This window comes from Candoia aspera, chromosome 2, assembly GCF_035149785.1.
Source record: "Candoia aspera isolate rCanAsp1 chromosome 2, rCanAsp1.hap2, whole genome shotgun sequence".
Taxonomy (NCBI): Eukaryota; Metazoa; Chordata; class Lepidosauria; order Squamata; family Boidae; genus Candoia; species Candoia aspera.
In genome coordinates, this window is record NC_086154.1 from 241863941 (window position 1) to 241889928 (window position 25988).

General features: G+C 42.5%; 1 protein-coding gene across 1 annotated transcript; it reads right to left on the bottom strand.

The window, feature by feature from the left end:
- Nucleotides 1-1864: 1864 nt before the first annotated feature.
- SNX18 (sorting nexin 18) lies at nt 1865-18752 on the bottom strand. The gene is made up of 2 exons (XM_063295664.1): nt 16843-18752; nt 1865-2958 (listed from the first exon to the last, which is right to left on the bottom strand). Exons 1-2 carry the CDS (start codon nt 18464-18466, stop codon nt 2705-2707), a joined length of 1878 nt encoding a protein of 625 aa, XP_063151734.1. The 5' UTR covers nt 18467-18752; the 3' UTR covers nt 1865-2704.
- Nucleotides 18753-25988: the final 7236 nt, after the last annotated feature.

The window sequence follows — 25988 nt, forward strand, 5'->3', positions numbered from 1 at the left end:
CAAAAAAGTGTTTTAAAATAAAAAAAATTATTTGAGCACAGGTGTTAGGATATAGACTGAGTCAGAGGAGGAAGAGTGCAGTCCAGAAAAACCGCCAAGCCGAGGGAAAAACTGAGGAAGGTTTACCATTGAAAAGAAGCCTTGGGTGGGAAGAAACAGAACAGCTGATGGGGCCAGGCTGTGAATTGGTTTCACCGCCAATCAGCGCTCAAGAGCAGCATGCGGCAAGGAGGGCCGAGCAACGAGAAGCCTGATTGGCTCTCAATCGGCAACAGTGTGATTTGGCAGCCTATAAAAGGTGTAAGAAGGGCGCCGGAGACAACTGCTCCTATTTGCAGCCATTTGAATCTGCCTCAGCACCTCCTGAGCTGTCTCTAGAATTGGAAAAGGCTTGTAATCTTGACAACTCCGATCTTCCTGTGGTGCCTACGATCTTTCCACCCATCTTAACCAACCTGATTCCTGTAACTGAATTTCCGTTAGAGGTTTTTGCCTCAGGAACCACTGCCGTCTCTTGCCTTCAGAATCCTTCTCCACTCCTGCTTTGGCACTGTCCGCCTCTGACATCCCCGTTTAACCGTCAACCAGGAAGTCAGCTCTGTGTTACTCACCTCATAACTTTCCGTCTCTGCTCTGTAATACTTCCGCTCAGTCTCGTCTTGTCCTCATCTACCCGATTTCTCTGCTTTAGCCTTCCATGCTGCATCTCTTCACTCGGAACCGCTTGATTTCACTGCCTCAGAGTTAACGGCTCCCTCCCAATCTTCAGCCAGTTGGTAACTCAGCACTGTGTAATCCATTAATTCAACCTTATATTGTATTCTACCTGTGTTGTCTACGATTTCATTTGTTTCTACTTGAGTTTGAGAATCAGTTTTACCTCAGCTTTTGTTGCCTTGTCATTGGTAGACTATTCCTTTGTTTTAGTCTGAATTGTTGAATAATATATATATAGCTCTCTAAATTAAACTAATACTTTGCAGGTTGTTTCTCACAGATCACTCAGTTATTGAGTAATTTGTTTAATAAAGAATTATTATATTAAATTTGGAGTCTGTCAGTTAAACAGGACAACAGGCCACCCACCTCCATGCCTGTATGCTGTTATATTGCTACTGACTCTTCAAGCAGGAAGCCTGGAGCAACTTTAATGTATGGTGTGAAATTTTCCCCCAACTATATGCAAATGTACATCTGTACAGTATCCAGCTAGAAGAATACAATTTTTCTCAATTTAGAACCAATTCAAATATACCATATCTATGGAGTAGGAAAGTAACTAGATTCTTATGTTTAGTTGAATTGGATCTACTATTTAGTAAGATTTTTAAAGTTTTTGTACAGCTGTAGATGTAAAAGGCCAGTAAAAACGAACTTGTAGGGCTGTAATTAGATTGATTTACTAGAACCTGGTGAACTCATCCAGTAAGCATTCTAACAACACAGAAACAGGTTAATTCTAAAGGCTTCTCCCAGCCACTACCATAATGACAAATTAATACCTGAAACACTACAAGAGGAAAGTGATAGAGGGTATGAAAGTTCTAGATTGAGGAAAATGAAGTTGAGTAAAATACCTTTTCCAGCATCTCACTGGGTCGGGCCCTTAACATTCTCACACAGTGGGCTCTTAGCCCTCTAACTAACAGGAATCACAAGCACAAAACGTGTTAATATACATGTATTTTCTTCCAACCAACCAACATCTTCACTGAATGGTAATGACGCCTGGCAATTAGCAAGTTTCAACTGACAATTTGGGCCCATGTTTAGAATCAAATAAATCAACTGCCAGAAAAATCTTCCAAACAACAGACACATGAATGCAAACATTACTCACTGATCCTTTAGTCATATCTCACTGATATAATTCAGTATCCTTTTATTAGATAAATGGTCCAAGTTTCTATCCAAAGATGTGTTACATGGAAAGATTTTATGCTGACATATTAAGAAAGGAAATACAGCAGTGCTGCATTGTTGCTTGTGTACTTAAGGTTCTCGTAAAAATAATAAATAGTATTTTTAATCAGCACAGAGTCTAAAATGATTTTAAATTTTGTTGTTGTTTTACCAACACTGATCATAACATCTAGTGTGCAAGTTACATGACTAGTTATTTTTCAGTCACTATGAGGTTTGAAATCAAGCCCTGTCAGAGGTACCAACCCTTCATTCAATCAGTCATAAAAATGTGATTTCCTAGGAAAAAAATAATAATGAAAAAACGCTAAAGGCACAAAATCGCATAGCTGCTCTAATAGGAATTTGTAAACAGAGAATTGGCTGAATTTAAGAAATTCAAACCAAAGAGAATTTTTAAAAGGCATATGAAGCAGGCTCTAGCCCACTTCCTTAAAGACCCCAAAGTTTTGAGGTCTACAGCATATGCACTAAAATACCATATTTCAAAAAAGCAATAAGGCAAATAGTATAATCATTATTTCAAAAAACATTATGATGGTAGTGTAGGCATTTTGGGTATAATTTAGTTACAATGTATAGTATAGTCTCTGCTATATATGCATAATTATTTCCTCCTTATGCAATTATTAGGTTCTGGAATTCAGAACAATTACAAAAAGAGCTTTGCAAAACACTCTGAGAGGTGCCAACGGTTGTTAAAGCAGCATTTCCCTCTGTTGTTGATTCCATCTGCAATCCAAGAAATATCCACCATATAAAGTCTACTAATTAAGCAACATTAAACGTTGTCATACTTGTGAAGAGCTTCTTCTAACTTTTGTGTCACTTTTTGAAAAAAAAGGATTTGCTGTTGTAAGAAATGCTGCATTTGTGATTTGAAGTCCCTGACTCGAATTCTATGGAAATGGTGAATTTCTGCCAGAGTGGCAAATGAAATAATGTTACAACGATCTTGAATCCCATCAGCCTTTTGGATTTCCATTTTTCCTTCTTCTACATGCCGCTTACTTTCCTTCACTTTGGTAAGGGCTCCTGTGCAATGGATAAAATAACAAAAATAAAACAAGACTGGTATTAAAAGATGAAACATGACACATACATTAAAAGATCTTACTAATTCCTAAAGAAATCTCAAATAGTTCTTATGCTCTATGAAATAGACATTGCATGTATAAATAAATAGTTATTATCTTGGGTATTATAATCTACGTCTGATTTGCTTTGTTAAACAAACCCAGAAAAATTCAGCAATTCAAACATCTGTTTTGCCTTGAATTTAAGATTTGTTTGAATTGTCATAGCTTTTCTGCTTCAAAACAGTAGGTAAATTTTGTGGGTATCAATCTAGGATACTATCCCTTCACAAACTGTAACATTTTATCTGCATATGCACATTTAAAAATAAGGAGCAAAAATTAAGTGAAAGTGAACAAAAGCTTTATTAGCATCATCCAAACATGTTTTTAACGAAGTAAGAATTCTTTCTTCACTGAGAACATTTGGTACAGCTAGAGATGTTTTGAACAAACGAGTGAGATAACCACTCCCTGGAATTCTCTTATTTGCTTAAACAGACTTTTGGCCAACAACCTCTGACTTCAGAGACTCTTTTGAAGTAAATAAGATCAAATTCTAAAAACCATCTAGAATCATGTTGTAATTTCATAATAATCTGAAAAATATAACCCTACTTTGGAATTCTCATAGTTCCATTCAATTTATTTTGTAAATCTTCCAGATTAGCCATTAAAAATTTTAAGTGCCACACACATTTTAGTACATCTAAGTCTACAGCTAAATTTGTACATTTCCGAACTTAGAAAGACATACAGATCAAACGTTTGCCCCAGCTTCTCTCAATCTATTTTTGTTTTTAATAGTGGGCCCCACAGAAATCAACAGTGCCCCAGAAGTCTCCACCCCTCTGGAGCCTGTTGTCAGAGATTAAGGCATGCTGGGACTGGAAGAATGGCAACTCTGAAAGGTACCTCCTGGAATCCATGTCTCCCCAAATCAGCCTTGTGTTAAAGCCATTTTAATATCAAGTAGCCATAGTAGGATTTTAATTATCAGCTCCATAGCAAGGCCATCTTACCTACTTGATTAAAAAAAAAAAAAAGATGCAACTACCACTAGTCTAAGCCAAACTGCCTCCTGAGTCTTACAAGTAGAATATGTGAGAATTGTATGGAACAAGTCAGGTTGCTGGAGCAGTCCTTTAAACCTTTTAAAACTTTCCAAGAAAATTTGCTGAAGAAGCTCTTTCAGATTGCTGTGGAGTCTCTTTCACATAGTCAGTTCATAAACACAGTGCTGAGATACACTGGTGGCCACATTTCAAGGAACCATCATTCTGAATTCATTACTGAGGAGCACATACAAGTTTCTAAACAGTGTCAGGATCTCCAAGGCCTCTAGAACTCAGTTTGAAAATCCTTGTCTCACACTACACTAGATGAAGGATGGGATGATAATATAAAAGTAACAATTGAGTGAGCTGATTGGTTCTGAAAGAAAAGCTAGTGTCCTAAGTTTGTAAAACATTTATCACAAGTGTTGATAAGAATGGACGAACTGGTTAGACATTATTTTTACAATCTCTATACACTGTTTTAAAAAATGGGTATCATTAAAAAGAGTCCTATCATTGATCTCAGGTTGGTTTTAGGCGTGAGTTACATTCAATATCTGAATGTTTAAAGACAGAAATTTTTAAGCCTGATATGTTTTCTATTTTTCTGTGCATTATACAAAGACATAGGCTTACCTACTATGTGCTCTAATGGCACTTAAAATGTTTTTTTAAAATCTGAAATTAGGAAATCTGTGAAATCTTACCTCTTTTTGTCATTAACCACTGATAATTTAAGACTGTAATCCCATTTGCCATAGAAAATCTGCTTGCAAAATATGAAGCTACATGACCATGCACAGACCAACTATTCTAACTGAATATCACAGAGAAGCACAGGCTACAGGAAGGTATAATGCAATTGACTAAAAAAGCTTCACCTGCCCTTTCTTAATGACATTCCCTTTCCCTTCCTTGTTCTGTCTTGACTAATTCAGTAAATATTATTCTTAACAGCAGTTCTTTTTGTAGAAAAGTAAAAGCTAATGTCTTATTTTTTGGCTTACCAGTGTGTAGCTGGTAATAGTTTTCAGACCCAGATAAGATTAGCAATGCATTGCTATGGGAACTTAATATATTTTATTTATTTTATTTATTTATTCAATTTATATTGCCACCCATATCAAACCAGTGACTCTGGACGGCTAACAACAATAAAAACAATCATACTATAGAACAATAAAAACAATAACAAAAATTAAATATAAATATAAATACAGCTGAGAGATCTTAAAAGCCATTGGTGTTAACATAACCATGAAACTGGGCACAAAGTCAAGTCTTAAAGGCCTTCCAAAAAGCCAAAAGGGTCAGGGCCATCCTAATCTCAGGAGGGAGGATGTTCCAGAGGGCAGGAGCCATAGCAGAAAAGGCACATTTCCTGGTCCCTGCCAGCTGACATTCTTTGGCTGACGGGACCCAGAACATGCCCATCCTGCCAGACCGGATTGGACAGGTAGAAACAACTGGGAAAAGATGGTCCCAAGCCATGAAGGGCTTTAAAGGTGACAACCAGCACACTGAGTTGCACCTGGAAACACACCAGCAATCAATGCAGCTCCCGAAGCAGTGGTGTTACATGTGTCGAGTAGCCGACACCATTTACAACCTAGGCAGCTGCATTCTGTACCAGCTGAAGCTTCTGAATGCTCTTCAAGGGCAGCCCCATGTAGAGCGCATTGCAATAGTCCAAACAGGAGGGCGTGAGGGCATGAGTGACAGTGAGTAGCGCCTCCCGGTCCAGGAATGGGGGTGCAACTGGTGCACAACCCGAAGGTGTGCAAAGGCCCTCTTAGCCATGACTGCCACCTGCTCTTCCAGCAGGAGCCGTGAGTCCAAGAGGACCCCCAGATTGTGCACTGGGTCCATCTGGGGCAGTGCCACCCCATCCAGGAGCAAAGATGGAAAAACCCTGGTACCGGGAGGCCCAAACACCCAAAGCCAGTCAGTCTTGCTTGGGTTGAGTTGGAGCCCATTGCGCCCCATCCAGGCCCCTACAGCCTCCAAGCACTGAGATAGGGCATCCATGGCATCACTTAGCCTGGGGAGGAGATATACCAAACTGTTGGATCACCTCAACCCGCGGCCTCATGTAGATGCTAAATAAGAGGGGTGAGAGAACTGAGCCCTGCGGCACCCCACACAGTAGGGGCTGTGGACTGGACCTCTCCACTTCCACCAACACTGACTGGAACTGGCCCTGGAGGAAGGAGGAGAACCAGCGCAACACAGTGCTGCCCACCCCCAACTCCCAAAGCCGGTCCAGAAGGATACCACGATTGATGGTATCGAAGGCTGCCAAGAGGTCAAGAGCAAGGATGGTCGAGCTGCCCCCATCCCGCTCCTACCAGAGGTCATCCAAGAGTGCGATCAATGTTGTCTCAGTCCCATATCCCAGCCTGAATCCTGACTGAAAGGGGTCCAAATAATCCGCTTCATCCAAAACTGCCATGCGAGCACTTTCTCAACAACATTCCCTAGAAAGGGGAGGTTGGAGACTGGACAGAAACTATCCAGATTGGTTGGGTCGAGCGATTGGTGGTACACCACCACCTCCTTAAGAGCAGGCAGGACCACCCTCTTCCTCAAAGAGGAATTAACCCCTACCCAGACCCAGTCATGTGTCCTCTCCCGGGCAGACTTGACTAGCCAGGAGGGGCATGGATCTAACACAGAGGTGGCCAAACTAACAGCTACAAGAACCCTGTCCAGTTCCTCAGGTTCAACAGGCTCGAACTCCTCCCAGATAACCATGCAAGCCTCTGTGGCCCCCACTGGAGTTCAACGCAGAGCGGATGCGAGTGACTTTACCTGCCAGATGCTCAGCATATTCCTCACAATGGCCCTGAAGGTAAACCCCTGAATTACTCCCACCAAGAAGAGTCAATGCAATAAGAGCAGAGAAATAACCACGTTTTGCTGCCCTTACCGCCACGAGGTAGGGTCTAATAGCGGCTCTAGCTCATGTTCGATTATCTTCACTCCCTGTCTTCCGCCAGTGGTGCTCCAGGCATCTCTTAGCCGTCTTAAGCCTCCTCAGCTCCTCCGTAAACCACGGGGAGCCAAGGGAGCCATGGGCACGGAGAAGCTGCTCAGGCACGATCCGATCCAAAGCTGTGGCTTCCCTCTCATTCCACGCGGCCACCTAGGCCTTGGCTGGGCTGTGAAGCAGACTTCTTGGAACAACCCCAAGCTCCCTCTGAAAACCACTGGGTCCATCAGTTACCTGGGGCTGGCTGATCTAATATAGTTTTTACCGTTATGGCAAATTTAAAACTGTAACAGAATTGTTTTTGAACTTTCTTTTCTTAAAAAGAACATTTACATTAAAGTTTTGGTACGGTTTGGGGTGATATGCAATCTCAGTTTCAATGCTTACAGCTTGGAAAGCCCAGCTTTTCTGCAGAACACTCTCTACAATCCCATCAAAAACTTCTTGCACCATTCAAGAGTAGAAGCAGATACAGATCTGTATCTAGTTCATACATCTGGTTTTGACAGTTACAGTAATATTGAGACAAATCACCAGGTCCAAATCACAAAGCTGTTAGATACTATGAGTTGCTGAGAGGAGCAGATCTGTCAATTAGTTAAACTGAATTGGATTCCATGCAGTTTTTCTCCACTCAGATTCCAAAGTTATTGAATATAATCTCCTAAACAACCACTTTCCCTAAATTTCAGATCACTGAAAAGCAAGAGGTAGTACATATGCACATAGTGTAATAGCTTACTTATGCTGTGATCACAATCAGGTGCATTGTGAATCAACTATTGGCAGCACGTGAAGCTGTCAGGTAGTTAGTGCAGTTTCCTTTAATGCTTCTGGAATGCAGTCATACCTTCCTCTAGTCATGTCCCAGCCACCTCTCCAAATAAACAAGGCTGTCTGACAGTAAAATTACTACTTTCTCACTCATTCTCATCTACCTAGGTAAACTTTGAGAATAACTGTCCCACTAATGGCTCTTCTTCTGCCTCCATACTCTATTCCCCACTGGCCACAGGATGCTCAGCTATCACCCAAACTGAGTACAAAGCCTTGCAAAATACTCTTTGTTCTTGTTTCTCTTTATTCCTATGGAAAGCCTGAATTTTTAATTGATCCCCTGGATCAAATAAGGCAGATGCATAAGATTCCATTTAAAGAGGAAATCACATCTCCCAGTTCCCTCCACCGATTTCTTGGCACAGGTTACATCAATAGCATAATAGGAATTGAATACAGATACTGGACAAGAGATAGGTAATAGGTAATAATACAGATATCTTTTACTGGATGTTATACAGGATTAGTCCAAAAGATGAGGGAAATCTGGTGTAAATTCTCCTAAAATTACTTGGATCATGCAACCCAATCACCAAGAATGGCTGACTTTTGAAGGAGCATCTGTGCTACTGTATCCTCCCAACTGTACTCACGTGCATTCAGAAAGAGCTGTTAAACAAACCAGGGCATGTTTGCTAATGGTTCATTTAGTGTTAAAGTTTGAATTAGGATCTCTAGCTTGCTCTTTCCTAACAAGCCAACATTAATCTAGACTTTGTCTTTCTCTTAAGATTCTGGCCTTTGGAAGAGTGAGAAATTAGAAATCTTGGCTGTAAATAATCAAGGATGGGTAATCTACGTTTGTTTAGCTGCTCCTGTTGGCAAAAGTAATCACAGGAAAGTAATTGGGTATTGTGCAAAAGTACACTTGTTTGCCAGAACGTTCAACAAAAACAGTCAAGTTTGGGGCTGGTAAGTATTCCCATCCTACCATTTGTTTTTGTTTTTACAGTCCTAAAATTAAAGTTATCAAGTTTTTTCAAGACCCAATTATTTTATAAATTATATGAAGGAATAGCCTAATCAACTGTGTGATCTTGCATAGCCTATTTGATAGCCAGCGGCTTTTCCACTAGGCACCAAGGTTTTTTTTTTTGTAGACAGTGGTGCTAAATAGCCGTGAGCAGTAGATAGCTTTGGTACCTTTTAACACCCTAGAATCAAAGTGCTGATCTGTCTTTCTGTCCTTCTTAGCACAGCAGATTCCAGCTTTGTAACTCAGCAAGCTTTGAATTAAAGCAGACAGACAAAGGGGAAGGAAAAAGTATAGCCAATACTATAGATAGAGATGAGGCAACATGCACTACTTAGAACAAGAATATCACCTTATCATGAAAAGTTCAGGAGTCCAAAGTTTCACTTTTTGGACAGGAATGGAAAACTTATTAACTACCATCTTATGTATAAGATTCTTCCATTGTTATTGCTTCAGAACAATTACTTTATTCAATCACAATTTTCCCTTTACTTCTTTCCAGCATTCAAAGATTTTCCAGAAAGACTGCAAGTGAGGGAAGGAAGGAAGGAGAGGGAGAGAAGGAAGAAATATAAAATCCAGCTGTTGCTAGAAATAGCTAAGCAATAATAGTGATATTTACCTATATATGTCTTTTGAATCACAGTCCCATGTTAAAATTAAAATACAACAACAATAAAAAATTATAATAGTTATAAGCAACAAAATAACAACAATAGCTTTAAATTCCTTCATGGCATGGGGCCCAGGTTACCTGAGGAACTGTCTCATCCCAATTACATTGACCTGTCCCACCTGGTCTGGCACGAGATGCATGTTACAAACCCTAAAATTCGGCTAAAGAATTCTGACTGGCAGGGTCCAGGAGGAGAGCCTTTTCTGCCATGGACCCTGCCCTGTGGAGCATCTTGCCCCCTGAGGTGAGGTTGGCCCCCACTCTTCTAGCCTTCCAGAAGAGCATTAAGACCTGTCTCTGCCAACTAGAATGGGGATCTGATAGTTGTATGCAGCCCTGGGGGTGGTTGGCGGGCTGAGTATGCTCTCTCCATCTTTTTAACTTTATTTTTGTAAGATTTTTTTATTCTCTTTTTTACTTGTAAGCCACCTAGAGTCACTTATACAGTGAGGTGGGAGGTATAAATTTAATAAACACACACACAAATAACAATAGCTTAAAATAGAGAATTTACATTACATCTATAAAAGTCCTTGAGGGGTGTGGAATTGATAGAAAGGTAGGCGTTAGCTGAACTCTTTAGGAAGTGTTCAATGTCAATGTATTACTAAACAAGGATGTGTTCTCCCTGACAGCCTACCGCCCTCACATCAGATGGCAAAGTCACCTGCAGGACATCCTCCACTGAACGTTCTAATTCTGATGAATTGTATATGGAAACAGGCAGTCCTTCAAGAACCACTGATTAAAAATAGTAAAAGTATAGTAAAAGTTTAACACTAATTTGCCAGGCTCCTTTTTCTCTTCTTGTTGTTAGTAGTAGTAGTAATAGTTAGTAGTAGTAGTAGTAAGGATAGTAACACACATATGCACACACAACTAACTCAAAACCAGCACTTTTAACTGAACTGGAAAGAGCAAATGTATTGACATATCAGATGTGTAATATGGTCATAAAAGACCTAGTTAGTAATCCATCACCTGGATTAACTGCAAATCCCAAACAATCATCAAAGGCAATCTTACATGTAGCACATTTTAAGAGTCCAACCTAGAGGTGAAAGCATGAGTAACTGAGGCCAGGGAATCTCTGAATACAGTAGGTAAAAGTTGCCTTAACTGGTAAAAGGTACTCCATCTGAAAGTTTCAGAGGATAAACAGCAGTGGTGATGGCTGACTGGATTTGTTACATGCAAGGTACTGTAGAGATGAATAATTTTATAATAGATAAAATTATAAAGATAAAATTATTTATTTTATCCAAGGTACAGTAGAAATGAATAATTTTATCTTTATAATACTTTGTAAACATGTGTGGCCTTTGAGGGTTTTGTTCATAAAATAAGCTCTAAACTGGCTGGATAGCCCAATGGGATGCAAATATGTTGGAAAAGAACTGAAAATTTCCTGACCTTACTGGCTATGAATAGGCTCAATTACGAATTGTGACTTTGATTAGATTTTCCTGTCATTTGTGCTCTTCAGTATTATTACTTGCTTCATTCACCTCAACTCATAAAAACTAGGGAGTTGACTGGGCTCTGCTTAGACAGCAGTACTAAGTAATAGTAAGCACTCTGCCCTAACTTTACATCCATCCATTATAAATTACATTTATTAAAGTTACATAGTGCTCCTATCATGCTTGGACACATCATTATGGATTCCCTTAGGAATCCACAACATTAGGAAAAGTTGAAGGAAAAAGTAGAAGGGGATGACCAGTGACAAGGTGGATGGATTCAATAATGACAGCAGTGAGTATACCACTGAGAGAGTTAAAAGGCCAAGCTGAAGGCAAATAATTCTGGAAACTATCTATGTAGTCGATACCGACTGGACAGTACTCACTCATTCATTTAATGATGCATCTTTTCCTGGGCAGCACAATTGTCCTCTGCACTTGCCACACAATCCCAGTAAAGGGTGTTCTTGATTTATAGTTACAGGTACAGAAGCACATTTGAAGTTTGAATAAAAAAAATTACAACTGCATTTTTACGAGATTTCCAAACTGTACTATCTTTCCTCCAAGAAGGCATAGCCTAGCATATAATACATGCAGTTATTTTACCCCTTAAGTTTACTGAAGGCAAGTCAACAATCTTCAAGTCTAAGTAGTAATATGAATTCTGACCTCCCATCTTCAAGTCTAGCACTTTATTGACTATAACATTACTGCTGAAAGCATAAAGAATATTGCACATTTAAAAATATAATTAACAAAATGCAAATTTTGGAATATCTCAGATCCTCAGTACAGGTAGTCCTCATTTAGTGACTGCCTTGGACAGCGACTATTCACAATGATGACTGTGATGAAAATGTAACTTTGTGACCAATGCCTGCATTTATGACCTTTGCAGGTCTCTAAAGCAAAGGAAAGCTGAAGTAAAATTGTAAAATTGTGATGTTTCACATCGTGACTGCTTTGCTTAACAACCAGGTTGCCCGGCCCAACTGTGGTTGCCAAATGAGGACTACCTGTACTTAGAAACCCTTATACAATCAGATGCTATGTGTGCATTTGAGCAAAACACTAAATGTTCTTCAGCATCTAGATCATATCTCCTTAGTTTGCCATCAAGAGACAAAACTCAGTACCCAATCATGATTGTCCATGGATAACGCATGATGATGTAATCATGCAAATGCCGCAACTTATGTACTTGTGGCAGACATCCTGATGCAACTGTATAATGGCAGCATTATATAGTTACGTCATTGTAGACTTATCATTTTGGTATCAACATACAGTACTTCACTCCAAACCTGCTGTACCCGGTGCTTACTAGTCTACCACCAACTCACTAAATACCTATGTGTTTCTGATGGTTTGTTCTTGTTTTTGCTAATCCACCTGAGGCTGCAAAGCAGGATGCAAAACGTGGATTGCAGGCTGTGTGTTTAGCTTTACAAGATTCAATCTGTGAAGGTCTAATCTAGTAGCCTGTCTTGAGATGTTAGAAGGAAATTCTGCAAAGGGTTTACATATAGACACAGGATTTATGTGCGTAAGTAGAATGGCCAAGGATCCCCTTGATAACATCTCAACAACAATTTCTAAATTTTAACAGAATTAGTCCCAGGTAATAATACTCCCCTACATTGATTAATTCTTCTAAAAAGGGCTGATTTACAAGCCAGTCTTTCTAGCAGCTGGAAACATCCATTATTGCTTTTTCTTTCAAGATATAACTCTTACCTCATCTGAATAGTCCCAACTAGTAATTTAATCAATTATCAAGCAGCTGGTATTGTCAGGAGATTAAATAAACATATAATACTAAAATCTGTAGTTTGTACTTTTTAAAAAAAACCTTTCTTTAAAGATTGTTTTGTGTATATGCATGTACACAGAGACACACACACCACTGAAAATGCAAATACATATCCATACTTTGATGTTCTTGAAATTATAATAAGTGGCTGAATGAACAGTATCAAGTTATTTTGTGCTAGACTACTGTAATAGTATTTAAATAGTAATCGCACTGGCACTGGCTATACAAGCCTTACCTTAAATGAGTTCGAAGAATTGCACTGAAATATAATACAGATCTTATTACTTGATGAAAGCAAGTATCCTTCAATTGGCTTATTTTGAAAATAATTCAAGAAAGAAAGAAAGACTGAAAAAAGCAATCCAGTTGGCTTTCTTACTCTCTTCTTAGGATGCCATAAGCAACCACTATAATTTAATATCCAAACTAATGTTTAGGATAGTGGCATTTTAGAATGTCAGTTTTATATTATAGAAATCTGTCCTTGAAACATCTTCTAATCTTTTATATTAAGAAGTACCTATCTTAAATAGCACCTATCTCTATCTACAGGTAGTCCTTGCTTAACAACTGTTCATTTAATGATGGGCCGAAATTATAATGGCCTCAAAAAAAGTGCTGTACTCACACGTATGACAGTAGCAAAACGTCACACCATCCCTGCAGTCACATGACTGCAATTCAGGCACTTGGCAGCCAGCATTCATTTACAACCAGTTGCAGTGTCCTGTGGTCACATGATCGCGATTTGTGACCTTTTTTGCCAGTTTCTGGCAAAAAACATCCAATCAGGAAGCTGGATTCACTTAAGAACCATAGTAAAAATGGTCGTAAAATCGGGTCCAGTCACGTGGTGACTCACTTAACGACCGCACTGCCTAACAACCAGTTTTCTGGTCCCCCTATTGTGGTCGTTAAGTGAGAACTACCTGTACCTACACAACTACAGTAGTCTTGCTATATTCATACATGAGTAATAGTTCTCTGATGCTGAAATATTGTATTAGTAGTTACAATATATATTTAAGCCAGCATCATTCAAGTTTTTATTTATTTTATTTATTTATTTAATAAATTTATTCACCGCCCATCTCTCCCCTATGGGGGGACTCTGGGCGGCTTACAATAAAATTAATCTTTTATGGTTTTAAACCATTATAGATAAATGACTCTTCACATTCTTCTTGGAGATCTTATTTCAACAGTCAGTCTGAATATCACCATTCTTCTCTTTCTTCTCAGTGTGTTTTGCTATACCAAGTGTTTCCATCTGCATGACAAAAAAAAATCCCTCAAATCAAACCCAGCGCCAGCCACAGATGAAGGTTTTCCCCCTTATCCTTCCTACTATTTGGAAGAATACATTAACTGGTTGAAACTACAAAGGGAAACCAGGTACAAGAATGACAAACATACCGTTATGAATAAGAACTTTACAAATTTGTCTGTATAAAATTCTCACAGAATAGTCCTTAACTACAAAAATTTATGTAATTTTTCACTAACATAACTGGCCGAGAAACTAAACATAGAAATTGATCTATAGGAAAAAAGAATACGAAGAAACGGATACAATGAGCTAAGAATTCTGGCTCAAATGCAAATTAAGTCTTGTTCCACACTTGACAAATTTAGATCAATGGAACTTGCTACTTACAATTATAATGGGTTTATAATATACAGTACTCTGGATCCTACCCCAAAGATATAAAATAGTTGATTACACAGCTAATCAAAAATGTGTAATTAATGAAGCAATCAATTCATATGTGGTCTGAAATTAATTAAGATACCTGTGGCTTATTTTTCCTTCCTAAAAACATAAGAAGATGCTCATAAGTTGCTGTGAAAAGTATCAGGCCTTCATGATAAATCAGACAAAATTGTTTAAAATAACAATAAGGTGCTTGAGCTTCAAGTTGCAGATAAACTACATGAAAAGACATTACGGCAGTATTTTGCTTAAAGGAGTAGAACATTTGTAAAGGTATCCTTTCAAACTTTATTCTAAACATTAGTCTAGTCTTGGAAAAGAAACCAAATAAACGAACTGATTCTGGATATACTATTGTACAAAAACATTTTTATCACTAATGGTGGAGCCTTCTTCTCTTAGAAGCCCAAACCCAGAGATCTCCCCGCCTATTCTGCCTCTTCTGAATCCAAGCAAGCAAGCAAGCAAACAGTAATATCAACTCTTAATCTCTCGCCACCATTGACATGTGGCTTAAACATTCCCTCACAGTGTTACTGTAGCTACAGACTCTAATTACAGGCGCACAGGAAGAGCACATAAATGGACAGAACTGTCTATTTGCCAAATATGATTTTTGGTGCACTTCTGTATTTCCCCAAAGCCGATCTGATTACTCGAGTCGCTTACTCTGTTCCTGTAAACTGAGCATCCATGGTTGATGCTCAGGCCCATGACTGGCTCAGATTTAACACACACAAAAATTGGCGTTTGCCCAGAATGGCTCAACAGCCTTGTTCTCAGTCTTGTATTTGAACAGAATAAAAACAGGAAGAGTCTGTGATTTGTGACAGGGTAGCAGCAGCCATACTATGCTAATGAAGCTAGAGAAAGTCTGATTGAGTTTTCACGCATGAGTTGCAACTGTTACTTAAATTTAAGAGAAAGAAACAATTTCTAAATTGGCAGTGAAAGCAGTTGTAAAGCTAAGTAACTTCAGACAGAGAACTGTCTTATATACAGGCCTGGGGTTAGTGTGTATGTATGGGGGGTGGGGTTGCTGGCATATCTTTGTTACTGTGGTTGTTTTTAGTTTGGGCATCTGGTTTTGTTTATGTTTTTATTATGTATTTGGTTTTGTAAACTACCCACAGCTTACTAGAGAGGGCAGCTATAACAAACTTAACAAATTAATGAAAATAAATGAAATACATGTAGGTGGAGGGCGGACCTTAGATGTCCATGTACATACACAACTACTATTTCTCTATTCTGTTCTCCAACTCCATTCTTTGTAAGAGCTTTCACATTCTAAATATATTTGAAGCCAAAAGTATTTGCCAGCACTGACAAATATGCAGCTTCACATTTAAATGAATATAATAAGGGAAAAGAGACAATGAGTATCTCTAGTCATGTACATGCCCAGGTAGTTGTGTTGTGACTGTTTGTTGTTGGCTATTGCTTTCATTATCTGTTAATTTCTAAGTGTTCAATTAGGAGTTTCCTGAATTACAGGATCCAGAATTTTGGTCAGGAGCTGCACATGTAGCTGTGGGTATAGAGGTCCCCTCTTACCCCTTGCTAGAAGCTGTTTTGCAAGACAAAAGAAAAATGTTCTGCATGCTTTAGTCATTTGGAGCAGAGAAATATGGTTTCAAGTCCTATTCTGGGGGAAGGGTGTCAGAGAATACCCCTCCCTAATATGCACACATATAAACTACTGTACAAGACCATTCAAAGTAACTAAGATGGTAAATACTTCTAAATCTTTGCAAGGGAAAAGTGAGTAGAAGGCTTGATGTAGTTGGCTCCAGTTATGGTGACCCTGTCCCCCACCCCATCACCGGAAATCTCATGGTTCTGTAAAAATCATCTGATTATTAATACAGTAGTATATATTTTAATGGATTTGATGCAAGTCACTATGTTTAGAGGAGCTCCAGTCCAACTAAGTATATGTAGGATTGCAATCTAAAATGTACTTCATCTGATGCAAAGTTGTTCTCAGTTCACAGAATATTTTTTTCTTCTGTGCCCCTGTACATATAAGCAGTGAAATCAAAAGATCAGAAAATCTAGAAAGCATAGCCTGTGTCACAGTTATGCAAAAGTCAAATGGATAGAAATCTATGTCACAATAACTATTACAGTTCAAAACACTTCCTTTGTTTTGCTTAATAGATTGATGGGAATTGTTCATCTGGGATGTTTTTATCAATAAGTTTGAAAGAAAAACTCAGAAAAGATTTGTTTCCATAACAGTTACATCAGTTTTTTTTTTTTTTTAAAAAGGAGTATTTATACAGTTAAAGCTTTACATTACCTTTCTGGACATGGATTATGTCTGGGAAATTGGCCAGATGTCCCTGATACAGAGCTAATAAATCCATCACTGGGTCCAGGTCCTGTCTGGGCTGCTCTGCAAAGAGTTCACCAATAGCATCGTAAGCTTCCCCAGTGAAGGCGATGGCCTGGTTGAGGCCAACTGAAAAAGCTTGCTGGTCCACTTCAAAGGCTTGGCTGAGGCCCCTGAAGGAGTGTCCCACCTTCTGGTACTCCTTCTTGAACCCAGCTACCTGCTTGCGGGCAAACTCACTGACGGTCTGGTTCAACTGAATAGTGCTTTCATCCATCTTTTTGGTGAAGCTTTTGAAGCCATCTACTTTACTTTCTACCTCCTGCAGGTCCAGAGCAGCAGGGCCACCAGCAGGGACACTAATAGTCAGGAAGAAGTTAGCACCCACCATCTCGTCCTTCTCAGCTTTGCGCTTGCCTTGCTTCCAGGCCTTCTCATCAGTGCTTGGACAGGTGAGGAAATGTTGGAAGGCATCACACTGGGCCAACACTGGATGGCTACACATATGGTCCATCCACCACGCTAAGCCTTTGCGGCGCTTGGAGATAAAGTCCTCCTCAAAACGACCAGTGGCTTGTTTCTCTGGCAAGTGGGGCACCGAGATGACTGGGAACTTCTCCACAAGACGGCCGTAGAGCCAATCAAAGTGCTTGTAGCGCCGATGCACCTGCTGTCCTGTGTGGCTGGGCACCAGCTTGTAGGCGATGTAGCTCTTCATGCCCTTGAATTTGGTCTGCTTGGTGGGGTCTTCGATGGAGCACTGGAAAGGGTACGGGTTCTCCTGCCACTCGGGCCCATAGGAGCCCAGCACTACGCAGAGTTTGTCCCCATCCTTCACAAAACCCGATGCCTCACCCAGCACAAAAGCCTCGCCTCCGGATTTCACGAAGGTGGAGAAGCGGTTCAAGTTGCGGCTCACGGTGGCTGAGCTCTTTGCGCCGCCGGCCGGGTGATGCAAGGGCCCCCCAGGCTGGCTGCCGCGGGAGCTCAGCGACAGATCGGAGCGGGTGGAAAGCGAGTACCTGCTGGCAGGGCCGCCCGCCCCGCCGCCTCCCATCCCCGCGTTCTCGTAGTCCGGGTAGGCGCAGCCCAGCACGCCCGGCTCGTCGGCCACGGTCGAGCTGTCGTCCCAGTCATCGTCCCAGTCGTCGTCGCTGCCTTGGCTGGCCTGGTAAGAAGACCCGCCGTAGGAACGCACCGTCTGGAAGGAGGAGAAGCCAGACGAGACGGGCGGCGGGGGCAGCTGGAAGGGCTCGGCTGCCGGCGGCGGGAGCTGGTGCTGCTGGGCGGGCGGGGGGTTAAAGGCGGTCCCCGGCGCCGCCAGGGGCTCGAAGCCGCCGGACGGCACGTTCGCGTAGCGGGCCGGGGCGGGCGCGGGCGGCGGGAGCGCCGGCTCGGCCGCCGGGGCTCGGAGGACCTGCACGTAGGAGGCCGGGAAGAGGCCGCGGTCGCCGCGGCTGTTCACCCCTTCGAACCAGCCCTCGATCTCCTGGTCGCTGCACAAGCTCAGCACCTCGTGTTCGCGCAGCGAGATCTCGCCCGGGTTCTCCGACTTGAAGTCGTAGAGCGCGCGGGCCCGCAGCAAAGCCATGGCCCCGCCGCCGCCGCCGCCACTCTGGTCGCCGCCCAGGCAGGGATGGAAGCCGACGGGCCGCCTCACAGCGCCGCCAAGCAGGCGCAGCTCGCGCTCCCCGCCGGCCGGCCGGCCGTGCTGCCCGCCCCCTCCGGCGGGCCAACGGCCGGACGGCCTCCCTCTCCCGGGACGCCTCCTCCGCCTCACCCCGAGCCCTCCTTCCTCTCCGCTGCTCCTCAGGGACGCCGCGGGGGCGGGGAAGGGCAGCCCTCTCCTTCGGCGGCGGCGGCGGCAGCAGGCGTGCTCCCCAACCGAGCGCCGGAGTCCCGCTTCGCGGCGCCCAGGGAAGGGGCCGAGCCGTGGGACTGTCCCACGTCGCCAGTTTCGCTAATCCAGAGCCGAGAGAAAGGGCCGGGAAGCCGAGCCCAGAGCTGCCGCCCCCATCGATGGGGCCAGCGCGGCGGGCCGGTGCTTTGGGTTGGCCTCGCGCTGCGCCGCCTGCCCTCTGGCGTTCGGCGCGGGAGGGACGCTGCCGGAGCAAGGCAGAAGCCCCCCGCCACCCAGACGGACGCAGGCGCTGGACTGGGGGCTCTTATTCCGGGGAACCCTAGCTGCGGTCGAGTCAGGACCCTTCGACGGGGAAGCGAAGTCGCCCGGAACGGCCGGGGTGCGGCTCAATAGCCATTCAGCTCCATTCAGGAGCCCTAGAGTTTTTTTGCCAATCTCGTTGGCCTTTGCCTTCATCCGGGATGTTTTTGAAGGTGTACAGCCCTGGTATTACCTGGTGGTCTCCCATCCAAATATTAAACAGGTTCCTCTGATCCTGCTTAGCTTTTTCAAATATGGAAGATATCAAGATTGGAGCACTGTTGCTGGTGGCTTCATGGACATATCTCTGACGTTTTCTTGGCAACAAATGGTAGTTCGCCTTTACGTTCTGGGATGCTTTACAGTCTTGATTGAGGGTCCCTTTCCAAATGCTAATCGAGGCCAACCCTGCTTAGCTTTTTGAGACCATCCAAGTCTGGACAGTCACTGCTCATATAGAGACAGATTATACATAAAGAGTAAACAACAATGAATAGTCCTGGGAGTGATCCTAGGTGGTGAAATCAGAGAAGAAACCAAATTGGGGATAAAGAAGGAGATTAAATCTATAATACTCTTAAATGTATAATGATTTAAATCAAGATGTATGATTTAAGTTATAAAAAACAAAAGGTTGGTTTAAACTGTACACTGATTTAAATTAACATGCCTTTTAATCACTTATGGGCATACCCTCCCTCCCATTAATTTGATTTGGGTAAAATTCTCTTAATGGAATGCTTTTTAAAGATAAACTCCACTAATATGCATTCTTTGCCCCTTGCCCAACATCTACGTATTCATGGAAATACTGGCGATCAACTTCATATATTGTTTTGGAAGGTGTAGAATAGATAAATTAAATTGTGAATTGAATTAGTTTCACCACTGTCCTTAGACAGAAATGAATATGAGGCACTCACAGTTATTTCTGTAGCCAAAAGTTGCTCTCTGGAGAGGGTGTGGGTGCATATGGCTCCTTTTTAAAGAAACTGCATCTTTTCTTGGGCTTGCATAGCAGCTCTGCAATTTGAAGAAAATATATAAGTGTGGGACAGGTACTTTGGAGCAGCCATTAGTGTACTGGGTAAGATCAGGTTTCTTTCTATTTCAGTTGAAGGATACTTGGAGAAACTTTTCGGTAAACATTTTTTAAAATTATTGTTAATGCTTTATGTGATTGTGACTAATGCATTTTAAATAATTGTGTGTTCAGAACTGAAACAGTTACAAAGACTTTATACTTCCTTTTAAAGCTCAAGGTGTTTTTTGATGCGGAAGAGTTATCTATGTACATCCATTTCAGACTAGCTTCAGGCCTGGTTATGGGATAAAGAATACTTTTGTTACCTTAGTTCAGGGTTTCTCAACCTTGGCAACTTTAAGATGTGTGGACTTCAACTCCCAAAATTCCCCAGCCAGCCATATGCTGGCTAGGGAATTCTGGGAGTTGAAGTCCACACATCTTAAAGTTGCCAAAGTTGAGAAACCCTTCCTTAGTTCATTGTCTACTTCAGAAGGCCAGCCCCATGATGGAAAAACAACACTTCCAGGCTTCAGTCAACCTAATCTTCCCAAAATGTGGGGCAACTCAGCATGATTTAAGTGGCTGGGCCAACTCTAGTGGGGAGATGTGGTCCCATATGTAACCTGGTGCCAAGACATAAAGGGTTTTTTAGGGTAAAACTGGCACTTAAAATTACATTTGGAAGCTAATAGGAAGCCGTTTCTTCAGCAAAGGATCGTTACCTTGTCGTGGTGCTGGAGCTTGAGCACCTCAATGATGCCATGAGCTAAACCGTGAAGGGCCACCCAAGACGGGAAGGTCATGACAGAGAGGTCAGACTAAATGCGATCCCTGGGGAAGGTAATGGCAACCCACCTCAGTATTCTTGCCGTGAAAACTAAATGGATCAGTACAACCAGAGATATGTCGGTATACCATCGGAAGATGAGACTCCCAGGTCGGAAGATGGTCAAAATGCTACTGGGGAGGAACAGAGGATGAGCTCAACTAGCCCCAGATGTGATGACGCAGCTAGCTCAAAGCAGAAAGGACAGCTAGCGGCCGACGGTGCTGGTGGTGAACGGCGAATCCGATGTTCTAATGATCAACACACCATTGGAACCTGGAATGTAAGATCTATGAGCCAGGGCAAATTGGATGTGGTTATTGGTGAGATGTCAAGATTAAAGATAGACATTCTGGGCGTCAGTGAACTGAAATGGACTGGAATGGGCCACTTCACATCAAATGACCACCAGATCTACTACTGCGGACAAGAGGACCACAGAAGAAATGGAGTAGCCTTCATAATTAATAGTAAAGTAGCTAAAGCAGTGCTTGGATACAACCCAAAAAATGATAGAATGATCTCAATTCGAATTCAGGGCAAGCCATCTAACATCACAGTGATCCAAATATACGCCCCAACCACAAATGCTGAAGAAGCTGAAGTAGAGCAGTTCTATGAGGATCTGCAGCACCTACTGGACAACACGCCTAAAAGAGATGTTATTTTCATCACAGGAGACTGGAATGCTAAGGTGGGCAGTCAAATGACACCTCGAATTACAGGTAAGTATGGCCTGGGAGAACAAAACGAAGCAGGACACAGGCTGATAGAATTTTGCCAAGACAATTCACTCTGCATAACAAACACTCTCTTCCAACAACCTAAGAGACGGCTTTATACATGGACTTCACCAGATGGACAACACCGAAATCAGATTGATTACATCCTTTGCAGCCAAAGGTGGCGGACATCTGTACAGTCGGTAAAAACAAGGCCTGGAGCTGACTGTAGTTCAGATCACGAACTTCTTCTTGCACAATTTAGGATCAGACTAAAGAGATTAGGGAAGACCCACAGATCAGCTAGATATGAGCTCACTAATATTCCTAAGGAATATGCAGTGGAGGTGAAGAATAGATTTAAGGGACTGGACTTAGTAGATAGGGTCCCGGAAGAACTCTGGACAGAAGTTGGCAGCATTGTTCAGGAGGCGGCAACAAAATACATCCCAAAGAAAGAGAAAACCAAGAAGGCAAAATGGCTGTCTGCTGAGACACTAGAAGTAGCCCAAGAAAGAAGGAAAGCAAAAGGCAACAGTGATAGGGGGAGATATGCCCAATTAAATGCAAAATTCCAGAGGTTAGCCAGAAGAGATAAGGAATTATTTTTAAACAAGCAATGCGCGGAAGTGGAAGAAGACAATAGAATAGGAAGGACAAGAGACCTCTTCCAGAAAATTAGAAACATTGGAGGTAAATTCCAGGCAAAAATGGGTATGATCAAAAACAAAGACGGCAAGGACCTAACAGAAGAAGAAGAGATCAAGAAAAGGTGGCAAGAATATACAGAAAACCTGTATAGGAAGGATAACAATATCGGGGATAGCTTTGACAGTGTGGTCGGTGAGCTAGAGCCAGACATCCTGAAGAGTGAGGTTGAGTGGGCCTTAAGAAGCATTGCTAATAACAAGGCAACAGGAGACGACGGCATCCCAGCTGAACTGTTCAAAATCTTGCAAGATGATGCTGTCAAGGTAATGCATGCTATATGCCAGCAAATTTGGAAAACACAAGAATGGCCATCAGACTGGAAAAAATCAACTTATATCCCCATACCAAAAAAGGGAAACACTAAAGAATGTTCAAACTATCGAACAGTGGCACTCATTTCACATGCCAGTAAGGTAATGCTCAAGATCCTGCAAGGTAGACTTCAGCAGTTCATGGAGCGAGAATTGCCAGACGTACAAGCTGGGTTTAGAAAAGGCAGAGGAACTAGAGACCAAATTGCCAATATCCGCTGGATAATGGAAAAAGCCAGGGAGTTTCAGAAAAACATCTATTTCTGTTTTATTGACTATTCTAAAGCCTTTGACTGTGTGGACCATAACAAATTGTGGCAAGTTCTTAGTGGTATGGGGATACCAAGTCATCTTGTATGCCTCCTGAAGAATCTGTATAACGACCAAGTAGCAACAGTAAGAACAGACCACGGAACAACAGACTGGTTTAAGATTGGGAAAGGAGTACGGCAGGGCTGTATACTCTCACCCTACCTATTCAACTTGTATGCAGAACACATCATGCGACAAGCTGGCCTTGAGGAATCCAAGGCTGGAGTTAAAATCTCTGGAAGAAACATTAACAATCTCAGATATGCAGATGATACCACTTTGATGGCTGAAAGTGAAGAGGAACTGAGGAGCCTTATGATGAAGGTGAAAGAAGAAAGTGCAAAAGCTGGTTTGCAGCTAAACCTCAAAAAAACCAAGATTATGGCAACCAGCTTGATTGATAACTGGCAAATAGAGGGAGAAAACGTAGAAGCAGTGAAAGACTTTGTATTCCTAGGTGCAAAGATTACTGCAGATGCTGACTGCAGTCAGGAAATCAGAAGACGCTTAATCCTTGGGAGAAGAGCAATGACAAATCTCGATAAAATAGTTAAGAGCAGAGACATCACACTGACAACAAAGGCCCGCATAGTTAAAGCAATGGTGTTCCCTGTAGTAACATATGGCTGCGAGAGCTGGACCATAAGGAAGGCTGAGAGAAGGAAGATCGATGCTTTTGAACTGTGTGTTGGAAGAAAATTCTGAGAGTGCCTTGGACTGCAAGAAGATCCAACCAGTCCATCCTCCAGGAAATAAAGCCAGACTGCTCATTTGAGGGAATGATATTAAAGGCAAAACTGAAATACTTTGGCCACATAATGAGAAGACAGGACACCCTGGAGAAGATGCTGATGCTAGGGAGAGTGGAAGGCAAAAGGAAGAGGGGCCGACCAAGGGCAAGATGGATGGATGATATTCTAGAGGTGACGGACTCGTCCCTGGGGGAGCTGGGGGTGTTGACGACCGACAGGAAGCTCTGGCGTGGGCTGGTCCATGAAGTCACGAAGAGTCGGAAGCGACTAAACGAATAAACAACAACAATAGGAAGCCAATGCAGGGCCCCCAAAACAGGAATAATATCACCAATAAGCACCCATCAGTACCCCAGCTATTGCATTCAGCACAACTGAAGTTTCCAGGTGGGCTTTAACAGCAGCCCTATCTAGAGTGCATTGCAATGGTCTAATCAGGTGGTGCGGAGGATATAAGCCACTGTAGTCAGGTCCTTCCATCCTAATTAAGGCTGCAACTGGAGCACCAACCAAAGCTGGACAAAGCAGGAGCCATGAGTCGTAGACCTGCTCCTTCAGGGGCAGTGCAACTCCATCCAGAGACAAGATGGGGTATAGAGGAACTCCGAAGTAGAAACAATAGCTCTGCTTTGCCAGGGTTCAATTTAAGCCTGTTCTCTCCCATCCAGATTCTCACATCCTCCAGACACTGGAACAAGACTTTAACAGCATCTCCAACGTGGCCCAGGGTTGTGATGTACAATTGGGTAGCGTTAGCATATTGAAGATACTGGATCTTGAATAACCTCTCCCAGCAGCTTATTACTGATGTTAAATTGGTGGGGGTGGGGTGGGGGTGGGGTGGGGGTGGAGAGAGAACCAAACCCTGCATATCCCACATGGGAGCCGATCTCTCCTCCCCAGCCACCACTGACTCAAACTGGCCACTAAGGAAGGGGCAGAAACATTGTAAAATGGTGCCTCCAACACCAGTCCCTGCCACCAGTCCAGAAGGATAGGATGGTACAACAGGTACAGAATTATGTGTTATGGGAAAATACAGGCAGACTTGCAAGATTTTATTACTGTAGCCTATCTCAATGAAATATAGTTCTGGTCTTTCCTGGAATTAGTTTCCTGGTTTGGTCTACCTCATAGAGCTGATGTCAAGCTGATGCAAGTCTGCATTTTCCCTTCCCCTTCCTCCCTCCCTCTTCTAACCCAGGGAGTCAGTGGGGAGCCGGTCTGAGTTTCTTTCTAATTCTTTCCGGCCCCCCCTAGGCTTAATGCATGCTTCTGCACCTGTTGTTGTCTTAATGGCTTCTGGGTGGTTTCTCCAGGGTCATCTCCATGGCTACCTACAGTTGGATGCTAGGGGGTAGTTATCTAATGCCATCAGATCCAAGGAGAGCCTCTTCAGGAGGGGGTGAACCAATGCTGGAGTCTGTTGGCATTGCTGTCTTTCACAGTAAGGCATTCACAATCCCCCAGATCCAAAGAACTATCACCCTCCAACTGTCTGAAGAAGGCACAAGAGGCTGCAGGTGGACAAAGACATCCTAAATGAACCCTATTCATTTTCTTTGAGGTAATAGGCAAAAAGGAAGCCAAGGTAACCTGGCAAGACAGTGATCCAGTCACCACACAAGACCTCACCCAGTTGGAATCCAGATCGGAATGAATTTGAGCAACTTTACCAGTGAAGTATTAAGCAAACTAGTCACAGAGTCCAGGTAGTAAGTCAGCAGGGTGGCCCCTATGGAGAAGGGACTGCCAGATGATAAACTGCTGGTACAATAAGAGAGAAGTAAGTATGTTTCACATTCCTTACTGCCACAGAGATGGCCTGAAACACCCATGCTCAGTCTAATTCAGTCTTTGTTATTTACCTGCACTACAGACATTGCTTCTGCCATTTCATCTCCTGGAGGTCCTTGGAAAACCAAGGAACCACCTGGCATTAGTTGACAGAGAAAGGCCACTTGGGAGCAATTTCATCAAGGGCCTGCCATCCAGTGGCAGACCAGGCCCTCAACTGATTCACCTGTAAGATCATCAGAGAAATCCGTAAGCAAGTGGATCTATAAGGTGCCTGGGGTAGACCATCCAAATGGGTCCAGCCTTGTGCAGGAAATGAGCAGTAGTCAATTGCATTGGAGCTATGAAGTGATGGACTACAACAGGTGCTAATACTCCCACATCCAGATGACATAACAATTGCTTGGAGGTAAAAACCAGTCTAACGTGTGATTATCTGTGTGTGTTGGAGCTAGGATGACCTAGGACAAACCTATGGTTGTTATGGAGGCCAT